Source organism: Callorhinchus milii, unplaced genomic scaffold, assembly GCF_018977255.1.
Source record: "Callorhinchus milii isolate IMCB2004 unplaced genomic scaffold, IMCB_Cmil_1.0 Scaffold3, whole genome shotgun sequence".
Lineage (NCBI taxonomy): Eukaryota > Metazoa > Chordata > Chondrichthyes > Chimaeriformes > Callorhinchidae > Callorhinchus > Callorhinchus milii.
The window spans coordinates 32,886,470-32,908,526 of record NW_024704744.1 but is presented as its reverse complement, the minus strand read 5'-3'; the positions used below and the strand labels follow the sequence as shown (position 1 = coordinate 32,908,526).

Here is a 22,057-nt window from a genome sequence, read left to right as displayed (position 1 = left end):
TGTCTCAAAGCACTTCACAGAATATACTGTAAATTGAATTGATTGTATGTTGCGGGTGCACACTGTTAAACTTCTCCATAATCTTAAACTTTAAAACATAAGATTCTGAAGCTAAGACTTTGAGAAATGTCGGGACACAGGTGCCAATTTTAGTGTAATCAGCTGTATTCTGTCAGGAAACTGTTAACAGAAAATTCTCTTCTGTTACATCCATTCTTCAGTTTTTTTGCTTGCACTGTAGTTCAGAAGATAATCATCACTCAAAAGCTATTTCCACAACTAATGCTATATTATTCCATCAAATCCAGAAGCACCTGTTACCCTTTCCACTTCTTGTTGAAATCCCTGAACAATTACACAAGGTCTAAAGAGATGCTAAAAGTTGACTTGAACTCCTGAACTGAACTCCCTGTGTAATTCTAGAACATCACTGAGGAGATATACAAATTAATTCTTATATAGCTTTGACTAACAATTAAGTCAGAGGTATTAAAAAAAATCTGTGCTGAGCTTTTTGCCGATTCAGTCAGAAATTTAAATTTTAGAACATAAGAACATAAGAACTTGTTAGGCGAAAGAAGACCATGATCCATCCAGTTCGCCTTCCACTATACTGGCAGTCGTGTGACATGTTGTGTCCCAAACTACATTTTGTATCTTGAGATATTATTTTCTAACAGAGATCAATCTAATTTGTTCTTGAAACAAACAACACATCTACCGTCTCCCTAGGGAGCCTGTTCAATACATTTATTACTCGCTCACTGAAGTAATGATTCCACAGATTTGTTCTGAATTTAACCCCATTCAATCGCAGGCTGTGTCTTGGCTGCTAAGATGTTTTGGGATTGGTGCTCTTTTCAACATTAGAGGGTGCAATGTTTCATAACATGATTGCCTTATAAATTTCATCCTTGTATTGTATAATCAGGTTGTGTTGCAATAAAGTTCAAAAGGCATGTGTTTCTTGTGTACCCATGAACTTTCATGCACCCTCCTCTATTTCTCTAATCTCTTACGGAGGACAAATCCACTACAAGAAAAAACATCCAAGAATATAAAACTCCCCAAATTTCTTACCGATTATCCTACTGGAAATCAGGATTTCAATCTGATTTCATGAGCTTCTGACCAGTAATATTCCACTGATAGAATTTTCACAGTCAGAACAGGGTATGAACCATTGTATTCCACCATATTTGAATCTTCAATATCCTTAGTTGTCCTTTCAAATTATGCTTCCATTCTTATTCAGATAGTTATCCTTTGAAAGGTTTAACCAGCATTGTATAGAATAGTATAATAATGATTGTTACATTTGATATGCTGCCTTGTCGGCAGTATTTGATATACTGCCATCTCGTGCGGCTTTCCTCAGGGGTCTGTGCTTGGTCCCTTCCTCTTCAATATCTATATGCTCCCTCTTAGTCATCATCATCCGCAGACATGGGGTCAACTTCCACATGTATGCAGATGACACCCAACTCTACTTCTCTGCCTCCACCCTTGACACCAGGACCACCAGGGCCTCTGTTAGGCATCAAGTCCTGGATGAGAGCTAACTTTCTTCAGTTGAACGTCAACAAGACCAAGGCTCTTCTGATTGGCTCCCCTCAGTGCCTCCACACCTCAAGCACTGACAGCATCAGCATCCATGGTTGCACACTCCACCTCACTAAGCCAGTCTGGAACCTTGGCATCTTGTTTGACCCTCAACCATCCTTTCTACCCCACATCCAACCATGACCCACTCTGCATTCCCCCACCTCCTCAACATAGCTCGGCTTCACTACTGTCTCACACCACAGGCTGCAGAAACCCTCATACACGCATTCATTACATCAAGGCTTGCCTATGCAAACTCATTGCTTGTCGGCTCCCCAACTCCTCCATCCATAGGCTACAGGCCATCCAGAACTCTGCAGCCCGTGTCCTCTCCCCCACCAGGCTCTGTGACCCTATTACCCCCATCCTCGCCCGACTCCACTGGCTTCCCATCACTCAGAGGATACAGTCAAGATCCTGGTCCTCACCTTCAAAGCCTTCCATTGTCTTACTCCCCCCTACCTCTGCGACCTCCTAAGCCTCTACTATCCTGCCTGCTCCCTCCGCTCAGCGGGCTCCAGCCTGCTTCATGTCCCCCACCTTTAGCGGGCAGACTTTCTGCAACTCTGCCCCCACCCTTTGCAACTCCATCCCGAAGTCCCTCCGCCTCGACCCCTCCCTTGCCTCCTTCAAGACCCATCTCAAGACCCTCCTCTTCGACCATTGTTACGATCGCCCTGCTTCCCCCCCTGCACTCCACCCTCCCCAATCCAGACCCCCAGCTCGGATCTGAAACACTGACTGTCCAGCGCCTTGAGACTGTATTTGTAACTTTGAGACTTGTCAGCTACTGGACTTTTGTCATCCATAGAATAAAACAAATATTGACTGTTACCTTTGTCTATCCTTCATTGCTGCATTAGAGAGCTAGAAATTCCACCTGAGTCCAGATTTACTCTATTACTGTAGTATTTAAAAGTGTCCAAATTATGTCAGAATCTTAATTAACCTTTAATTTTGAAGCCTGTTTTCCATAAATTCTTATAAAAACTACAGAAAACTGGCTTCAAAGTTAAGAATTAATTGACCATTAAGAGATTAAGTCCAGACCCATGTAGACTTTTCCCCCAAATATTTTTTACAATTGATCAGAACATCTAAGAAAAATAAATTCCTTTTTCTGAATTCTTCATCTCCAGGAGGTTTCCTATGAAAGCAGTTGGGGACTGGCAATCATCGCTGTCCTGAAGCTTTGGTTTAACAGCAGCAAAGAGGCAACAAGATTGTTATAAAATTAAACCGTTTAAACTGTTTAAAGTTAGGAGTCTCTTTACGCAATGTAACGCGAATGAATCAATGGAATGGATTTGGTTTTAAATTTTTAAATTTGTTTTTGTTTTTAAATTCCAATGGCAACAGAAGATGAGACATGAATTGGAAATGCAAATTTTCCATTGGAAATGCAAATTTTCCATTGGAAATGCAAATTTTCCATCTTCAACATCGCAATACAGTATTTCTTTTATTAAAGTGTTATATTAACATAATGGCTTGATGCTTCCTTATGCAACAATTTAACCAAGGGTGCATCTCTACTTCGAAACATCTGTCTGTTAATTACTCTTTAGGGACATTGAAAAACTTCTCAGCACCTCTCTGTGAAAGACATTATCCAAACACTTATACCTAGTCTCATAAGAGGAACTATGTAACACATTTAAATGGGTATTAATGATCTAGAAATTTATAATTTAAAAGCTATTTTATTGCTCTTTTCAATGACCACTGCTATCTTTACTGATGCAAAAGCTTTGTGTCTGCTCCCTGAGCTTTCACTGAATGCCTCCAAAGGGGTTTAGCTGAAATGATCTGTGACCCAAAACGACAATGAATCAGGACGAGGTGTGAAATCACTGCAGACAATTTAGTAATTCATTTATCATTAAGAATTTGAAAAAAAATGATTCAAGTACATGCCTGAGGTAAAGAAGCAGGTAGCTGGGTAATAGACTCATTACATGTTAGGGTCTGCAAAACGTTCAAACCAGTCAGTGCATTAAGCCTCTAGCGAGTTTCTAATGAAAGGCTTGATGTCACTGTTATAAATCCCATCAATCTCTGCTGAATTTACTGAAGCCACAATTCAGTCACATAGTTGATTCTTTCAGGCAAATCGTTTGTTATGTTACTTTTTTTGCGTGGGCACACACCATGCCATGCAGGCCAGGTTTCACTGAAGTCAAACCTTTTGTTTCTTTGTCTGCAGGGAACAATTTCTTCTCTGCTGAATAACAGAATGTTCAATGATGTTACTAGATGTGATGCAGAATATTTGTTGTCATGACAGAGACAACCAAAATCATATTATTGGAACACTAGGCTGAACAAATGTCGTACAAACCATCTCTCTGGTCATGTTAACTCCCTGTCAGATTATCTGAGTTCATCTTCTATCTATCTATTATATCTATTATCTATTATATCTTCCTCTTCTTATATATACTAATAAAACAATGACCTCTGCCTCCGCTTCAAGAAGGATCTCAATAACTGATTGACATATAGACATGATGTATTCCTCATCAGAAAGGCCTTGCAACTAGCAGTGACATGTCCTTGGCCCTCTCCTCTTTAATATCTACATGCTCCCCCTTGGTGACATCATCCGCAGACATAGGGTCAACTTCCATATGTATGCGGATGACACCCAACTCTGTCTTTCTGCCTCCACCCTCAACTCCAAGACCACTGCTGTCCTGACAGACTGCCTGTCCGACATCAAGTCCTGGATGAGGGCAAATTTCCTACAGTTGAATGTGAACAAGACTGAGGCCCTCCTGATTGGCTCGCGCCAGCACCTCAGCACCTCAGGCTCTGGCAGCATCAACCTCCATGTTTGCACACTACAACTCACCAAACCAGTCAGGAACCTAGGTGTCTTGTTCAACCCTCAACTGTCTTTTCTTCCCCACATCCAAGCCATGACCCAATCTGCTTTCCCTCACCTCCATAACATCACCCAACTCCGCCACTACCTCACCCCTCAGGCCGCTGAAACTCTTGTTCATGCCTTCATCACCTCCAGACTATGTAAATGCCCTGCTTTTCGTCCTTTCCAACTCTTCCCTCCACAGGCTGCAGATAATCCAGAACTCTGCAGCCCCTGTCCTCTCCCGCATGAAACTCCATGACCCCATCTCCCCCACTCTCGCCCGACTTCATTGGCTCCCTATTCTTCAGAGGATTCAGCTCAAGATCCTGGTCCTCACCTACAAAGCCCTCCATGGCCTCTCCCCATCCTACCTCTGCGACCTCCTAACCCCCTACCAACTCGCCCATTCCCTCCACTCAGCCGGCTCTGGCCTGCTCCACGTCCCCCGACCCACCATTGGCGGGAGATTCTTTAGCCACTCTGTTCCCAATCTCTGGAATTCCATCCCCCAGTCACTCTGCCTCGCCCCCTCCTTAGCCTCCTTCAAGTTCTGCCTTAAAACCCTCCTCATTGACCATCATCGGCCACCCCCCTTCTCCCCCCCGATGCCAGCACGGGTCTGAAATGCTGTACACTGTTCAGCGCCTTGGGACGTCCTCCCGACGTGAAAGGTGCTATACAAATGTAATCTTGTTGTTGTTGACATGGGCATATTTGTTTTATGGTATCTCCTATCGTGCATGAGTTGTTTTCAGTTTTGCATTTTCTGCTGCAGATACACCTGTTGGCCGCCAAATCAAAGTGGCACTGTGGCATCCTGCGTCACAGAGCACGTACGTATGTACACACACACGGCAGTTACACCTGGCAGCCGCGCCATTGAGCGTGGCACTGTTTCATCCTGCATCACAGAGCACCACGTCGCCAAGTGGCGGGAACAAAATAAAAAACACAGACGAAGCTAAGCCACAGCAACATTACATTTTTAGAGCGCTGAGTCCTCCCACTGAGTCCTCCCAAAAGGAGTCCTCCCAGATGAGTATAAAGATAAAATGTGTGTATCTGTGTATCAATTTATATTCCATATTGATCTTCCACCTCCGACGCATCGCCCGTCTCCGCCAATACCTCTCTCCGAAAGTCGCTGAAACCCTGGTCCATGCCTTTGTCACCTCTCGGCTGGACAATTCAAACGCCCTCCTTGCTGGTCTCCCATCCACTACCATTCATAAAATCCAGATTATTCAAAACTCTGCTGCCCGCATTCTCACCCGCACCAAACTCCACTCCCCATTACCCCAGTCCTTGCCAGACTGCACTGGCTCGCTGTCCTAGAGAGGATCGACTTCAAGATCCTCACTCTTGTCTTCAAATCCCTCCACTCCTCTGCACTCTCCTACCTCTCTGACCTCCTCTCTCCTCAAAACAGTGCCCGTTGCCTTCGCTTCACTGGGTCTGGCCTTTTCCTTGTCCCCCAAGTCCTCTGCTCCACCCTTGGTGGCCGTGCCTTCAGCCACTATGCCCCAAGGTTCTGGAACTCCCTTCCTCACTCCCTTTGCCTCGCCCCATCTCTTCCTATTTTCAGGTCTCTGCTGAAGACCTTTCTTTTCGACTGCGCCTTTGGTCACCTTCCTCCCCCTCCCCCTGGCTCGGTCCCGGGATCTGTTACTGTGAAGCGCTCTGAGACGCTGTCCGCCGTGGAGGGCACTATATAAGTCCAAGTTGTTATTGTTGTTGTTGGATCCTTTGGTTTGAAGTGTACAGTTAGTTTTGAATAAACCCATTATTTTGCATTTATTACCCAGTTTGAGAGATTATTTAAATATTCATAATTATGAATACAGATATTTGTCCCTGATATCTATTCCAATTTTGTTCACTGATTTCCATTCATATTCTCTTCTACTTTGAAGAAACAGTTTACCATATCGACACTATTTACAATTTTATACACAGTTCATAAATGAGGCTTCTCCTTTAATAGCCTTCTTTCCACCTTTAATTTTTTCTGCATTTGGTATTGCTTAAGTTGAAATATTGACATGTTTGACAATTAAATATCAGAATCCTCTTTGCTGGTTCCTGAGATAGGTGGATCTGCAGTACTCCAGGGCACTGATGATCACAGACCAGCTACATCTTAGTAGGAATTGGAGGGGTAGGGGAGTTGGAGGGGATTCTTACCACTCAGCTTCCATTAACCCAGCAAGCCAAAGCACATACAATTAGGGATGTCCTCGCTGGACAAGCAACACAAAGCTTGCTGTATGGTTTCAACTGGTTGAACTTCAACAGTACCACAATGCATACTCTGGGGTCCCCAAGCTGGCTGGCTCATGTCAACCTGTGCCTAATATTCTCTGGAATTAGGTAAGCAGGGTGCATCCCTCCAGGAAGAGAGTACGTATTCCATTCCACATTGCATGTGTGGGTGGCACATATGGAATTCTCAATCGAGTTTGGATACTCTTAAGCATGGTGATGGGTTTCCGGATGTATCAGACGCCCAGCCAACCCCCAGAATAATAACCTTTGCATTTAATATAGCAACTTATCACAGCATTGAGACATCTCAAAGTGCTTCACAGAATATACTGTAAAGTGAATTGACTGTATATTTTGTGATTGAATCGCAGCAGCCAATTGCGCAAAGCAGTATCCTACAAGCAGTGGTGGATTGAGTGACCAAATTATTATTATTATTACTTTTTTGGAGGGATTATTACTCCAATTGACTAACAACTGGGTTCCAACTTACTGCTAGGTGAACAGAGGCGTGTGGAGTAAAGCAACTTGCCTAAGCTTTCGTCCCGCCCAGGAGTCGAACCCGGGTCCTCTCGCTTGCGAGGTGAGTGCTGTAACCACTGAGCTACAGGACTCCACAAAAAAATGAAATAGAAATAGAAATATTGAAAATACACAGGAGGTAAATCACCATCTGGAAGAGAAAGATAGGTTAACATTGTGGGTGTGACCCTTCAGCAGTCTCAGCCTCCTCGGAGCATTACCCTATCTATCTCTTTCTCTTTGCGGAGGCTTAACAAGCTGCTGTGCATATTCATCATGTTCCAGTTTAATTTCTGATTTCTAACCCTCGCTACTTTTTCTTCTTATCCCCAATTAAATGGCAATCCCTGTTACATCAATAGAAATTGGGATTTAAAATGATTGAATTCACTCCTGCTAACTTAACTATTTCCTCTCAAATTCAATGTTAAGTGAATACTTCTTTTCCTGAGATTGTGCAATTTTACCTTGCTGCAATCCATTCAACACTGTTATCTGCGTAAACTCCATTAATTTTACACTCTAACAATGTCCTTCCTTGGGAAGTCCTCCCGACGTGAAAGGGGCGATACAAATATAATCTTGTTGTTGTTGTTGTAACAAAACATAATGAAGTTATGTAAAGAATAAAGTGAAGAACAGATTACACTTTGGAAAATTTTTCAACAAAAAGGACATATGAAACTGTGAAATAGAAAAGAAGCTTCACATTGCTAGGTGAGTTCACGTTCTAAGTACCAAATCCTATAAGAGAGGTATTGACTACTAGTGCAAGAGAAAGGAATAAACTACAGTGGTATGTGGAAAGGGCAGGTGAATGGATTGCTCTTTAAAAGAGGCCGCACAAACACTATCTTTTTCTTCTGTGCTGTAATTTTCTATGGTTCTATGTGTCCAAAGGGGAGAGAAACTGCAGTCACAGCCTATGTATAACATTATGCTCGTGAGACCATCTTCTTAAGAGTATGGTTTTCCTTCAAGGATTAGGTGTCAGCTCGAATCAGTTGTAGGATTCTCATCTCTGTCTCAGGGTAGTGGGTTCAAGGAAAAAGGTGATAGCTTTGCTCAAATCTTATTCTAAATTCCTGTTGATGTATGAATGTAATGTTGTGGCATATTTGCATTGAACAGGAAATGAATTGACTGCCACTAACAAATGTACAGTTCTGGGTTTAGAAGAGCATAATAAGATATACTTCTTGAACATTGTAACAACAAATATCACCTTTTCAAGATTTGTTTGAACACTATTGCCAGGAAAATGCAGTCTCTGCTGATTTCATCACATCCAGACATGACAGTTATTAAGGCAGTAATGAGTATCAAGGTATGAATATATCAAGGAAGGAGATTTTTATCTCACTGAAGGTTTTACAAAAGCCAAAGCTAGAGCACTAAAGGAATCAGCAATGAAGTAAAACCTCCATACATACTCTCAAATTTATTTGTATTATTAAATCAATGACTAGATTCTGGTGTTCTGTTGTATATTGTTAACAAGTACTGCAATCAACTTAAACATTTAAGAAACACAGTTTTCAAACCAAGTTATAAAGAGGTGTGATAGCTGGTTTTACTGTGTCCGTGCACAGCCGGCTGACTCGCTCCCTCCATGCAAGGACGGTTTCCCATGCTAAATAAAAAGATTATTGCCCATGACACTTTCAGTTTTCTGCCCAAAGCAGCAAGGGATTATTGTCAGTGATGACTGAAGCAGAACATGACCATTTTTAATGCAAGAAGCTAAAATGGCCGACTTCATGATCATTTGAACCCTTCCAGTGTCACTTTCTTCCTTTCGCATGTGTACTTAAACAAGAAGTGATGTTGGAGTTCACCCAGTGAACTGGAATTTGGCCATTCGAATGTGAAAATCTAGCTGGTATGCAGGAAATGAGTGGGCTCTCTGTATGCATGCTCATTGAGTGGGCTCCACAGTGCAACCACATTATTAGCAAATCTCTATAATTTTGTGAAGACTGTGGCAATAGCAGGAACAAGATGTGTGTGTGTGTGTGTGTGGGTGGGGGGTGGACAACTGAATTATCAAATGGACATTTTGAATGGACGTTCTATGCATTAATAACAGTTTCACCATAAATAAGCCATCCAACTTTCCAAAAGTTTCTTTTGGAACATCTGTTTCATTATCTATTAAACCAGAATCTTTGTAATTTCTAGGAACTTGTCTAGTTGATTTTTGAAATCCTTTATACAAGGGTGACCAAACAATTGTGATAACTACCCTACTAACTAAAAAACCCACAAACATATCACCATTTCTTTAAGACTTATTAGACATTGTAATGGTATCACGTCTTTTTGGTCACCCCGTAATTACTTATTACTAGTCAACAATCTGTTTATATCCCAGTCAGGCATTTTGTTCCACAAGCCTAACACTGTTTAATAAAAGACTCCTGCCATTTCTATTCACCCTTTCTATTTCTATTCACATCCTTATTTTAAAGCTATGATCAATGTTTAATTTGAACTATTGTTTGCCATGACTATTAATCAAGGTCATAGCCAATGTATTCATTGTGACAATGGCAATCGCTTCATTTTTGCTATCAAAGGAGAATGATGTTTGTAGCTTTCTGATGTTATTGACTGAGTGAGTGCTGCACCCTGCTAAGATTGTTATTCTCCAAGTGTTAAACGTATTTTCTGCCCCTTTATTTTCTGTTTCAAGCATAGCCTCAGGAGTCCTGCTGAAGTTCTCTCATTCCTTTGAAAATATAAATTGCTTTATAATAATAATCCTTGTGTTTGATATAGCACTTTGATATAGTGGTATTTTTTTGTGGGTGAACGGAGCAACCAATTTGCACACAGCGATGATGACCCACAAACAGCCATTTAGGGAGTGACCAATTTTATTTGAGGGACTGTCGATCAGGAAGGGATAACATACCTCTCTTTTCAAATAATGCCATGGAATCTCCAACGTCCACCTGGATAGCACATAACATCTAAAAAAGTATTGAATAAACTCGAAAAGAATAACAAAAAAGGGCAAGGGAAAGAGAGCAGGGAACAGGATTAGTGTTGTTACCTCTGGTCTACCAGCTGACACCAGTTTAGGCTTCATGCATTGAATGGCCTCTTCTGTGGTATAATTTTGATGATTCAATGTTCCAGATTTCCAACTATAATACTACAATACTATTGTGGTCTTCAAGACTTGTAACTGATCTGTACACAGTGAGTGTTGAAACCATGATCATTTTTCAATACAGAAATGCATAGAGTGAGAAACAGAATGAGTTGCCCTGTGCGTGAACTACAATTCGGGAAATGAGAGTCATACTTGCTTGTTCCTTTGGTGATTGAGGAGTCTTTTTCTCTGCAGTTGGTTCTTAATGAGAGGAAGGAAAAAGGAGTCCGTAAAGAACAATTTAAATTAAATGATAATACATCAAGACACATCAATGTTATCAGAATGAAAGCAGGAGGTTACTTCTGCTGAAACAGCTACATTAATGGCTGCAGTTAGCATTCTGCTAGCAATTGTACAGAAGTTGAAAAGCCTGTAAAAGAATCATTTGAAAGTCTTAGATTGCTTCACCACCCATGCTGCTGTCTGAAACCAAACTGATACGTTCCAGTGTCATACAACCCAGCAACAGAAGTAAACCTATGATTTAAATATGCTTAATAGTGTCACAGAGTAATTCAAAGTTTGACAGGAGACCTCTGTTACATGATTTATTGTGGTTTCAACATTTAAGTTGTACACTGCCTAAAGCGTTCAGCAGTCTGGAAACCCTTGAAAACTGTAAAAGCATCTGCCGTGCCATTTTCAGTAATCAGTAAAACTTCACTAGATTCAATCATTAAATTGTTAAGTTGCACATTGCACTTGAATTCCTATTTATAATTATTTTAACCAAAAAGATTCATATTAAGAAAAGGCATGATCTATAGCATTAAAGATTTGCGCCAATTTGGGTTTCAATTACAAATAAAGGGCAGCCGGCTGTACAGCACATTGGTGTATTATTGAATTGTACCACAGAGTTCTCCGAATCATGTTCACACGTAATGAGAACCTAGTTAGGAAGGCCCAAGTAACCAATTTCCCATAGTGAAGGAGAGAGGTACAATTTGAGGGTGACTGAAACTTGCATCTCACTTGCACCTTAGAGTGGCTTGTTACTGCAGTACTGACAAAGACCTGGAACAGTTCATTAGCAAAAGGGTAAATTTTGCCATATTTCTTAGCAGGATTTCTTAATTAAGGAATATGACTGAAGACTCCAAGGAGTATATCACACCAACTCAAGAAAAACAGTTCCAAAAACAGATTGAGTTGGGCGGTTCCTATTTGTTGGTGTTTACAAGCTTAATTTCTTAGTTAAGACATTTTTTTATTATTTGGTGAAAAATTACCAGTGTGTGCTACACAAAAGAACTTAACTAAGCCAGTGAGAATAAATGTAACTATGCAGCAATTAAATACTTTCCAAAAGAAACATCTGAGGTAATATTATAGCAGCAGCTTGCTACTACCCATTTTGCAGTTGCATCATGCAGTTGAAGTGCAATAATTACTTGCTGTTGTTTTTGCTGCTTGAGGTTTCCTTTTTTCTGTTGCAAACAGGAAAACAAGATGGAATAGACATGTTAAAATCATGTTAACATGGTGTTAAAGAAAGGGATGATAATAGGCAGAGGGAAACCCGAGAAAGGGATGTTGCATAAAATGAGAGTGTGGCTCACATTCAGAAAGCACAGACAATGAGAATTATGCAGGTTTTCACCAGGAGGTGGCGACTTGTAGTTGCTTCCATGTATCACATATAACCATCATTTATCAGAATATTGTCTTTAATATTCCTGCAGATGGTTGTTAGTGATAATGTTGATTTGTTTCATGTAATCAGCAATGACAATCAGCAAACTTTTCAAACATGTTTTTCCCAATTCATTTTCTTTTGTCGTAATGGCATGTTGTGTAAAAGCATCTCACAATACAGCTTTAGACTGTACAGACCAACAACACAGCACATGCAATTGAACTCAGTGCTCTTTGTAAGAGAGAAGGGGAAAAGCAGCTAAGGTTCCTGCTTCTAATCCCCATCCTCTATTTTTTTGGTCACCCAGGTATCTGACACATGCAGAAATCCATCACCATACTTAAAGGTATTCAAACCAAACTGAGAGACCCACAGGTATGTACCAACTACACATGGAAATTTCCCTGCATCTGGAATGGAATCCACACACTTTCTCTCCCTGGAGAACACATCATGCTTATCAATTTTAATAAGTATTAGGCACAAGTTGGCAAGAGCCAAGGCTTGGGGTCCACAGAAAGCGTGTTGATGTGTTGGGGTACTGCTGGAGTTTATCCAGCTGAAATCTCACTGTTTATCATTGAGAACACTGATTGTCAAGCTTCCCACTTCTTGTCAGGAGAGTATTAGGTGGAGGTTGGCTTGGGGACCACAGAGTATGCTTTCTGGTGCTTGTCTAGCAAGGTCAAGTTTCTTGCTGCTTGTCTGTTAGGGCTTTGGATTGCAGGGTTAACAGAACTACGTTGAAGAATCCCTGCTCCCAGCCACCAGTCTCACCTTCTAAGTCCTGCCAATAAACAAAGCTGGCTCGTCTGTCATCAACAACAACAAGTTTCATTTATATGATGCTGTTCACTTGGGATAGCACCTTGGCGAGCTATTGTGCTCTGGATTGCATTGGAGTACTGCAGACCCATTGTTTCAGGAACCAAACTACTGAGTCCACCAAAGAGGGTTGACATGATTTCATCATTTCTTTGTCAAACATGACACTTCAGTGTAAGTTCAATCTAAAGACACCCTATTATCTCCATTCCCAAAGAGGATTGTCACCAGTCAGTCATTTGACATCTAACAAGTGCAAGTTTGAGGCTTTATTAAGCGGATAACAGGTACCAAGAACTCCTAGTGAACAGTACAGCTCAGCATGAAATGCGCAAGAGAATTGTCACCATCCTTCTGTGCCTTCCAGCAGCTGTCATCCCAAGTCTGATAATAAACTCTCAAGAAAATAACAAACAAAAAAAACTAATAATAATTTAGTCACTCAATCCACAACTGTTTGTGGAACACTGCTGTGCACAATTGGCTGACGCGTTTCGCCCACAAATGTAAAGTCAATTAACTTTGTAGTATATTCCGTGAAGAGTTTTGAGATGCCTCAAATACGTGAAATGCGCTATATCAAATGCAAGGATTAGTATTATACTTATTCAGTCTCAGAATTTCCTCATTAACTATTCAACAGACATCTGCCTAGCATGCTGACTGATATAGGGCAGCTTGTGACAGGCCAGCCACCCTGATATTATAGATGTCCAAATCTAATGCCTCATAGCAGGTTTACTGAAGACTAACTGCCTAATCCAGGTCCTCACATGGCGGGCTTTGGCAAATAGGCATGTCAGACTTTGTTTCCAGATGCTCAGCAATCTGTGGGTAGAGCCCACCATCCCTCAGCCATTTCCTCTGTTAACCACAAATCAACCTCACAATTTGATTCTGGCCATCACACATGGGTTTGAGGAAATCTCCCTACTGCAAACACAGGAACTCAGAGTCATGAAGGAGAACTTTTTGGTCACATATCTTTTACGATATGATCTTACCCTGAATTGGGACCTTGCTGCTCTTGAAGAGGAATGAGAATGACCAGAATCCTTTTCTCCTCTTCTCAGTGCTGAAGCACAGTGTCCAAGCACCATCCCCAGATAGTGAAACAAATCAATTAGGATGGATGTCCCTTGCATCTTCCAATCAATACTTTATCCAGATGGTTCAATGGAGCAATGTAATCAAATTCCAAATCAGGAAGGAACACCTCATCCCATGTCCATTAAGACCTTTCCCTATGCCGGAAGTTGCATGTATGTGGATGACTAATGAAAGCAGGATGTATTCTCTTTCTAATACTCAGATTTCTGTTTCCGCAACAGCCACAATAGCTTGAAATTAAGCATCTTTCACACAGTTAAAAGTCTCAAAAGGTTTTAACATAGATGTGGGTGGGGATTGCTTCCTGAAAAAGAGACTTTTGTGTTTCCAATCAAAAGACAGAACTTAAGTGCCCTACACACAAAATCTTTGGAAACATGCATAGGTAACTTGCTTGTAAAATTTAAAAATTCTCGAGATTAACATATTCTAGTACAATAAAGATCTACATTCTTTACCCTTCATTGAACAACCTCATTTGGAATTTGGTTACACTGATCCAATAAACTATATTTATCTGGATAAACTTCCGAACTGCAATTGATATAAATATAATAAATGTTTTCAGTTTCAATTCTGGGATCCTTTTAATGGAGAAGAATATGAAAAGCTGAAAGTGATATACCCCATTAACCAATGTGAAACTCACTGCAGAATCAAGCTTGTTACAACCAAATTGCATCCATCCAGCAAAGTAAAGAAGTTTAATTCTAATATGAACTTTGTCAAGCTTCCATTGATTAGGTTTGGTTCACATCTGTCACTATTTATCATCATTCCTTGAGAGCATAATGTTGATAAATTATAGCACTAAGTAAATGTGGAGGATGTCAGATAACAGTGAATGATATAATGGACTGTCTATGATGGATGGGCTTTAGCTGGTAATATCATTAAAACATTTAGCAATAGCCATTTTAGGCAGGAAAAAAATGCAATTGAAGAGCAATAATGAAGAACATACTCTTATGGTTGCTATGCAAAAATGCCCATCTTACTAAATAGGAAAAGCATCAGTGAGATTAAAATTCATCTGTGGTCTATACAGTTGTGCATAAGAGGAATAGTACAAGTCTTAAATATGCAACAGGGATGGGGAGGATTCATAAGTTATGGGCAAGGGTTACATTTTTAAACCAATTCAATGTATTTGAATACAGTGTAGAGCCAAAAGAAAATATTTCTTCAGAAAATGTTAAAAATTGATAATTACACTAATTCACATCTGAAAGAATAATAATAAAACATAATAATCCTTACATTTGGTAAAGCGCCTTTCATGTCAGGAGGACATCCTAAAACACTTTACACATTTACTCTAAAGTGGAGTGACTATGGGTCAGAAGAAGAACTTGCTCTATTATAGCATATTTGGGAAGATAGTCCCCAGGATTTAGATTTACTATATGTGTGTAGCATTTTACATAAATAACATTAGAAATTGGCAAATTACTAAATTTAACTTTTTTTTTACTTCCGAAAAGGATTTCCAAAAACTAGCTTCAAATTGAACTCTATTTAAACTGTATTTATTTGAACTGTATTTGAGAACTTGCCAAATCCTGAAAGATCTAAAGGGTTAAAGCAATAGAGTAAATTTAGATCCAGGTGGAATTTTCCTATATATATATATAAATTTCTCAAAGACCTTCACAGTAATTATTGGCAAGTGTAGTAGGTAAATCTGACATCTATAGTAAAATCCACCAAACAGCTATGAGGTGAATCATTGATTGATTTGAGAAGTCCCTTCTCTTTCCAAACAGTAAAAACGGTTTGCTAAAAAGAAACTTCCCACATATCTGTTTGTAGCAGAGGATGATAACTAAAGGCGTCTGAGTACAATTGTTTGTGTGGTACTCATGTTTGTGCCGGGGACTGTGGATTGTGATTTGCAGTATTCCTTAAAGTGTGTCTTAATTTACAGATGAATGAAAATGAATTCATATTGAGGATGGCCATCTTATCATATTAGCACTACCATCTCCATCAATTCAATCTAACCCAAACTATGGCAATTAATTGTATCTGTGTGAGCAATAGGACATTTAGTAATCCAACAAGTTTGAAGCATGTGGCGTTTCTCCAGTTAAGTGGTTTGTTCTCAGAGTCCTGCTTTAAATGCGGTCAGTAAATCTTTAAGACATGGAAGTCATAGTGGATTTGAATTGTGATTTACAGTCAAAGTCACGTCACTTTGAAAGCCTTCTTAAATATAATTGATTTTCTTGAATTCAGCCCAAAATGTTACCTTCTATTATAACACACATTTTTCAGTTACAAATAAAAGGATTATAAAAACTTTCCTTTTACTAAAAAAATGCTGGTCTTTTTCAAGTTTACAACGTACTGCTACGGGTATTCAACTGGTGTTACAGGTATTCTTTTACTATAGAAGGCCTATTTGAAGAGGTGGAATAGAAAATTGTAAGCTCACAACGCAGATGATCCTGTGCACTAGTTTGCATAGTCATATTCAATACAGCAACAACACATTGCATTTATATAGTGCCTTTCACGTTAGGAGGATGTCCCAAGTAGCTGGACATTGAAGGATTTGCACATAAGATGAGGATTGGAATTAAAAGGGGTGGAGGGCAGGGGGGATGGGAGTGGAAAGATGACTGATGGCAGAGTCAAAAAGAAAGGTCTTGAGACAGGCCTTGAAGGAGGCAAGAGGGGGTGTGTGAGGTGGAGGCGCTCTAGGATAGAATTTCAGAGGGTGGGCGCGGAAAGGCTGAAGGCCCGACCGCTGATGGTGGAACAAGCAGGGTGTGGGCAGGGAGGATGTGGAGCAGGCTAGTGCCCGCCAAGCAGCGGGAGCGGACAGGTTGGTAAAGATTTAGTAGGGCACAGAGGAAGTGAGAAGCAAGACCATTGAGGGCCTCAAAGGTGAAGACAAGGATCTTGAACTCGATCCTCTGGGGGATGGGGAGCCAGAAAAGCCAGGTGAAGATGGGGGTGATCGGTCATGGAGCTTAGTGCGGGAGAGGATATGAGCTGCAGAATTCTGAATAATCTGCAGCTTATGGAGGGAGGAGTTGGGAAGTCAAAATGTAGTGTAGCGTGTATTCTGTGGGCAAATAGAATGTTTGTACACTAAGATTTATAATAAATCCTGTGAAGCAATTTGAAATGTCTCCACGTGAAAGGGGATATATCAAATGCAAGGATTATTATTAGGTTTATTGAATATTGCGACTGCTATTCATATCATTACTCACCTGTTTTTACTGCCACTGCTAGAGGATCTGCTTTCTGCTTTAGCTTTACTTGTGGCTCTGAGAAGAAATTCAAATCAAATCTCTTACTACAAGTGTGAAACCAGTCTGCCGAAAATCAATATCATATGTAATATAATCACAATGAGAGTTATGCTTTATCCATTTTCACTGCTTACCTGCATCTGTTATGGAAAATTAATAACATGTATAATATAGAGAAAAATACTGAGAAACGTTATTGAATAGATGAATGGAAAAAATGTGACTGAATGGGCAGAAAAGGGCATTTAGGTATGGTAAAAGGTCACATCCCTAAATTATGATCATCTATCTAAACTGGCTTTATCTAGCAGTGATTATTATAAATATTCCAATATGTTGTAGGTAAAATAGAACCCTTAATACTGACTACAGAATCTTATCTGTGCCCTTGTCCTTTTGTTTCCCACTTCAGGAGAAATACACTAAAATTATTTCTAAGTGTCACCAGAATACATCTAGGAAATTAATGTTCAGCAGCATACAGCCAGCTGAGATTTTTCCATGATAATGCAGTGCCCATACTTGTACCACTGGAGTGATTGAGGCAGGGCAAAGATCTGAAATGGCACTCCCCAATCAGTCTGTCAATGTTTTTTTTACAATGAAAATAATATAAAATGATATATAGTTTATGTATATAATACACATATATGTATTTAAATATGTATATATATATATAGAGAGAGAGAGCAAGATGAACAAATGCACAGTATTTCGTATTTCACATCACGAGCCTAACACACAATACAAACTTTCTCTCATCACTATTACCAATTGTTTTAGAATGGCGAGCTCATAGGGTAAAGGGGTCACTAACAGTCAAGCAAGAAGCTGTCACCATAGTTGAACATCTCATTTTACTTTATTTGCCACAAGGCAAATTAAAATCATCTTACCAACACAAAGGTCATTCTCAAACATTCATTTCTCCTTTAATACACTTTATTTCTCATGTGCTGCCACTATTGTCCTATTGATTTGTGTCAGGAATTCCACATTCATCTTGGAAAGAACCCTTCCTCTCCCAATGCCACTGCCCTTTGTCTGATCTCCATCAGGAGAAATGCCTTTGAAAAACAGTACATAATGCCAACTTGCTGTTGGACCACTCAAATGAACGCTCGAAGACTAAAATAATAATAATAATCCTTGCATTTGATATAGTACATTATTGCATCACTGTGACGTCTCAACGTGCTTCACATAACATATTGTAAAGTGGAGTGATTGTGTATTTTGTGGGATGGAAAATGGAATGCAATAAATTAACACAATTATCGTTTTAGCAAATATCAGGTGATGAAACAATAAATGGTCACTGTTGGCATACTATCCTCGATATTTGAAGATTAGTGCCATCAAGCATTATCTCCATCTCCATGAGATTCCTTGCTTTTTTCACTAGTACTAACTAGCTTTGAATATACAGTAATGTACAGTATTCATAGATTTGCAAAGAATTATATAAAACATTACAGTATGGAAACAGGCCATTTGGACCAAGAGTATGTGCACAGCATTGTCCCACAAACAGCCATGAAGTGAATAACCAAATTTATTTGGGGTATAAACAAAATACAAAATACTGCAGATGCTGGAAATCTCTGGGAACACTCAGTAGGTCAGGCAGCATCTATGGAGAAACGTTTCAGGTCGTGGAACCGAAACATTGACACACTTTCCTTTCTCCATAGATGCTGCCTCACCTGCTGAGTGTTCCCAGAGACTTCTGTCTTTCAAATTTATTTTGGGGGATCGTTGGGCAGTTAAAGATATTAAAACATTTCTCAGAACTTTCCTTTGCTGTGTCAACCCAAGGAGTATAACTAACATCCAGAGGACTTCTTCCCTTCAAATCCCATGAAACACAGATATAAACATTATTAAATAAAGTATCAAATGAGCTCTGGGACAAAACTGAACCTGCAATTCCAGGGCAGTGAAGCTTCTTAATCATAAACCACAAAATAAATAGGTTTGGGCATGGTGTTTCATGATGGGTCATACATGATAGAGCTAATTATTAAAATTGAATGTAAGAATAAAGCACTCACAAACCTTTCATCTACTTATCTTTAAGTCTCTATTATCCCTTTCATAGATTCATAGAATGTTAACGGCACAGAAGGAGGCCATTCGGCCCATCGAGTCTGGGCCGGCTCTTTGACAGAGCAAGTCACTTTCACTAACCCTAATCACCAGCTTTCTCCCCATAACCCTGTAAACCCGTCTTCCCCAGATACCTATCCAGTTCTCTCTTAAAAGCTGTTATCTAATCGGACTTCACTACCCTTTCAGGCAGATCATTCCAAATTCGAACAACTTGCTGAGTGAAAAAAATTCTTCTAACTTCCCCTCTGCTTCTTTTGGTAGATATTTTAAGACTGTGACCACGGGTCACAGACACACCTACCAGCGGAAACAGCTTTTCCCTATCTAGCTGTCGAAACCTTTCATGATCTTGAAGACCTCTATCAGGTCCCCGTGTAACCTTCTCTGCTCTAATGGGAAACAGTCGTGGATTGATTGACTAAATTATTATTATTTGTTTTCTTTTTTTTTGAAGGAATTATTGCCCCCCGGAAAAGTGATCTGCCAATCGACTAACAACCGGGTTCCTGCCTACTGCTAGGTAAACAGAGGCATGTGGAGTAAGGAAACTTGCCTAATGTTTTGCCCTGCCCTGGAATCAAACCCAGGTACTCTCGCTTGCGAGGTGAGTGCTCTAACCACTAAGTTATAGGACTCCACATGTATGGTGTATTGTTTCTCTATTATATACCTATGTTAAGTCTATCGATGGGTAATAATATAGTAATCCTTGCATTTGATAATAGCGCCTTATCAGGTTGTTGAGTCGTCTCAAAGGGGTTCACAAGAAATACTGTGCATTTTATAGAAAAGTGCAGCAGCCAATTGCACACAGCAATGTCCCACAAACTGTCGTGGAATGAGTGACCAAATGTTTTTTTTAACTACGAGGTAAACAAAGGCATGTGGATTAAGGAAACTTACTTAAGGTTTTGCCCTGTCCGGGAATCAAATCCGGGTCCTCTTGCTTGCAAAGCGAGTGCTCAAACCACTATGCTACAGGACAGAATTCCTATTCATGCCAGTAAAGGGTTGAATATATTCTTTTACCTGATCGTAACCAGTAGGGTTTTATAATTTCTAATAATATAATAATTAGCATTAAAGAGAATATTTTCTCAAACTCACAGAATATTTAAAATGCTTTGGAAAATTACTTTTATTCATCAGTCTCACTTGAGTTTCAACAATTCTGTGCACACTCCTCGAGCCTTTTGATTACCATTTAAGTGAAATAACCTGGTTACCTCTGCATTGTCACTTTTCTGTGCTTGCCTTTCGTACCACAATGCTTCTTTAATGAACCACAGAAATCTTTGCAATAGTGAAAGGTACATTGTAAGGGTTGTATACTATCTCATCATCAGAGAGCAATAGAAATGGGCAATATATCAGACAATGTGGAAATCATACAGTGGGGAGGGATGTTATTATGTTAAGCTTTTTGAACCAATATCAAGATTGCTATCAAGGTTTATTCCTGGCAGAAAGGACTTGTCAAAAAGCATTAGGTTATATCTGCGAGACAAAAAACAAGTTATTCTGAAGTACTGCTTCTTTTTGACCATTTTGACCCATGCTTCTATTATTAACATTCCCTCTATCATCTATACTGACCCCACAAATCTTACAGGAAGATGTTCAAGTTGGAAGTTGAGCGGGGTCACAAGCACAGTTTTACTGCAAAATACAATATTGAGTTGTTGTTTTCTTTGTATCGTTTTACTTAATATATCTTACTAATGAAACATTATTGGAGGATAGTTCACAGCCAATAGTGAAGCTTTCAAAAGAAGGAAATGTTACAAGTGATATTTATCAGCAATAAAAGTGACCTAACTTACAAAATGCATTTAAACATGGTGGGGGGGGGGGGCAGAAATTCTACCTGGGTTGAGATTTAGTCTATTTATGTCACATTTTAGAGATTCAGCACTTGATAAATTCCTTCCTCATTTCAGCTTTATTGTTGAAACTGGTTAGTTCTTTTAAGAACAGAATTACGACTAAACCACAAAGTTAAGAATGAATTTGACGATTTGCTGAATTCTGGACATTCTAAAATTGTATATCATAGAGTAAACCTAGATCCAGATGGGATTCTTGCCCTGCAGAGCCATTTATTTAAAGGAGTGAATTACAGCAAAACAAGAGTTACCGGGTCTGATAATCATTCATTTTGATTTAAAATGCGGCTACTGTTGATGTATGTCACTATGTCAAATACATGTATTTCCAGAAGGGGTTGTAAGCGTGTCACTCCTATAAATAAATGATGTGTTCAAAGTAGACATTTATTGGCGAATTGTTGTGATTTGGGCAGCTGTGCACTACTAAATATGGGCTCAGGCAAGGGAATCACTCGGCAGCCTTGGTCCTGACACCACCCAGGCAAGATGATTTCATAAGCAGAGTGTTTCTCAGTGTAATTGCATAAATCATGTTGGGCTCATTCCTGAAGGTCTGTTCAAAACTCTTGGGCTCTTGAATAATAACATGACAATCTAAGCTTGCTGTATAGGTACAGAGTGCTCAGGCGAAGGGATTTGGAGTGACTGAAGAACTGTTGTCATAGAGAAAATACAGGCAACGAGCCTATATACAGAAACCCTTAAAAATTAGCTCCCTTCTGTCAGTATTGTAATGTAATACTTGTATAGTCAGAGTTTTCTCCCACACATGGCTCCTCATACCAAATA

General features: G+C 39.8%; 1 protein-coding gene across 5 annotated transcripts in view; it reads right to left on the bottom strand.

The window, feature by feature from the left end:
- Positions 1-22,057, bottom strand: part of trdn (triadin) — a 258,959-nt gene that overhangs the window by 94,313 nt on the left and 142,589 nt on the right. For all 5 annotated transcript variants that reach the window (XM_042333199.1, XM_042333200.1, XM_042333201.1 and 2 more), the window contains exons 13-15: positions 17,226-17,282; positions 11,822-11,857; positions 10,578-10,625 (exon numbers count right to left, since the gene is read on the bottom strand). In XM_042333199.1, the coding sequence (XP_042189133.1) occupies positions 10,578-10,625; positions 11,822-11,857; positions 17,226-17,282 (141 nt within the window). The remainder of the gene's footprint in view (positions 1-10,577; positions 10,626-11,821; positions 11,858-17,225; positions 17,283-22,057) is intronic.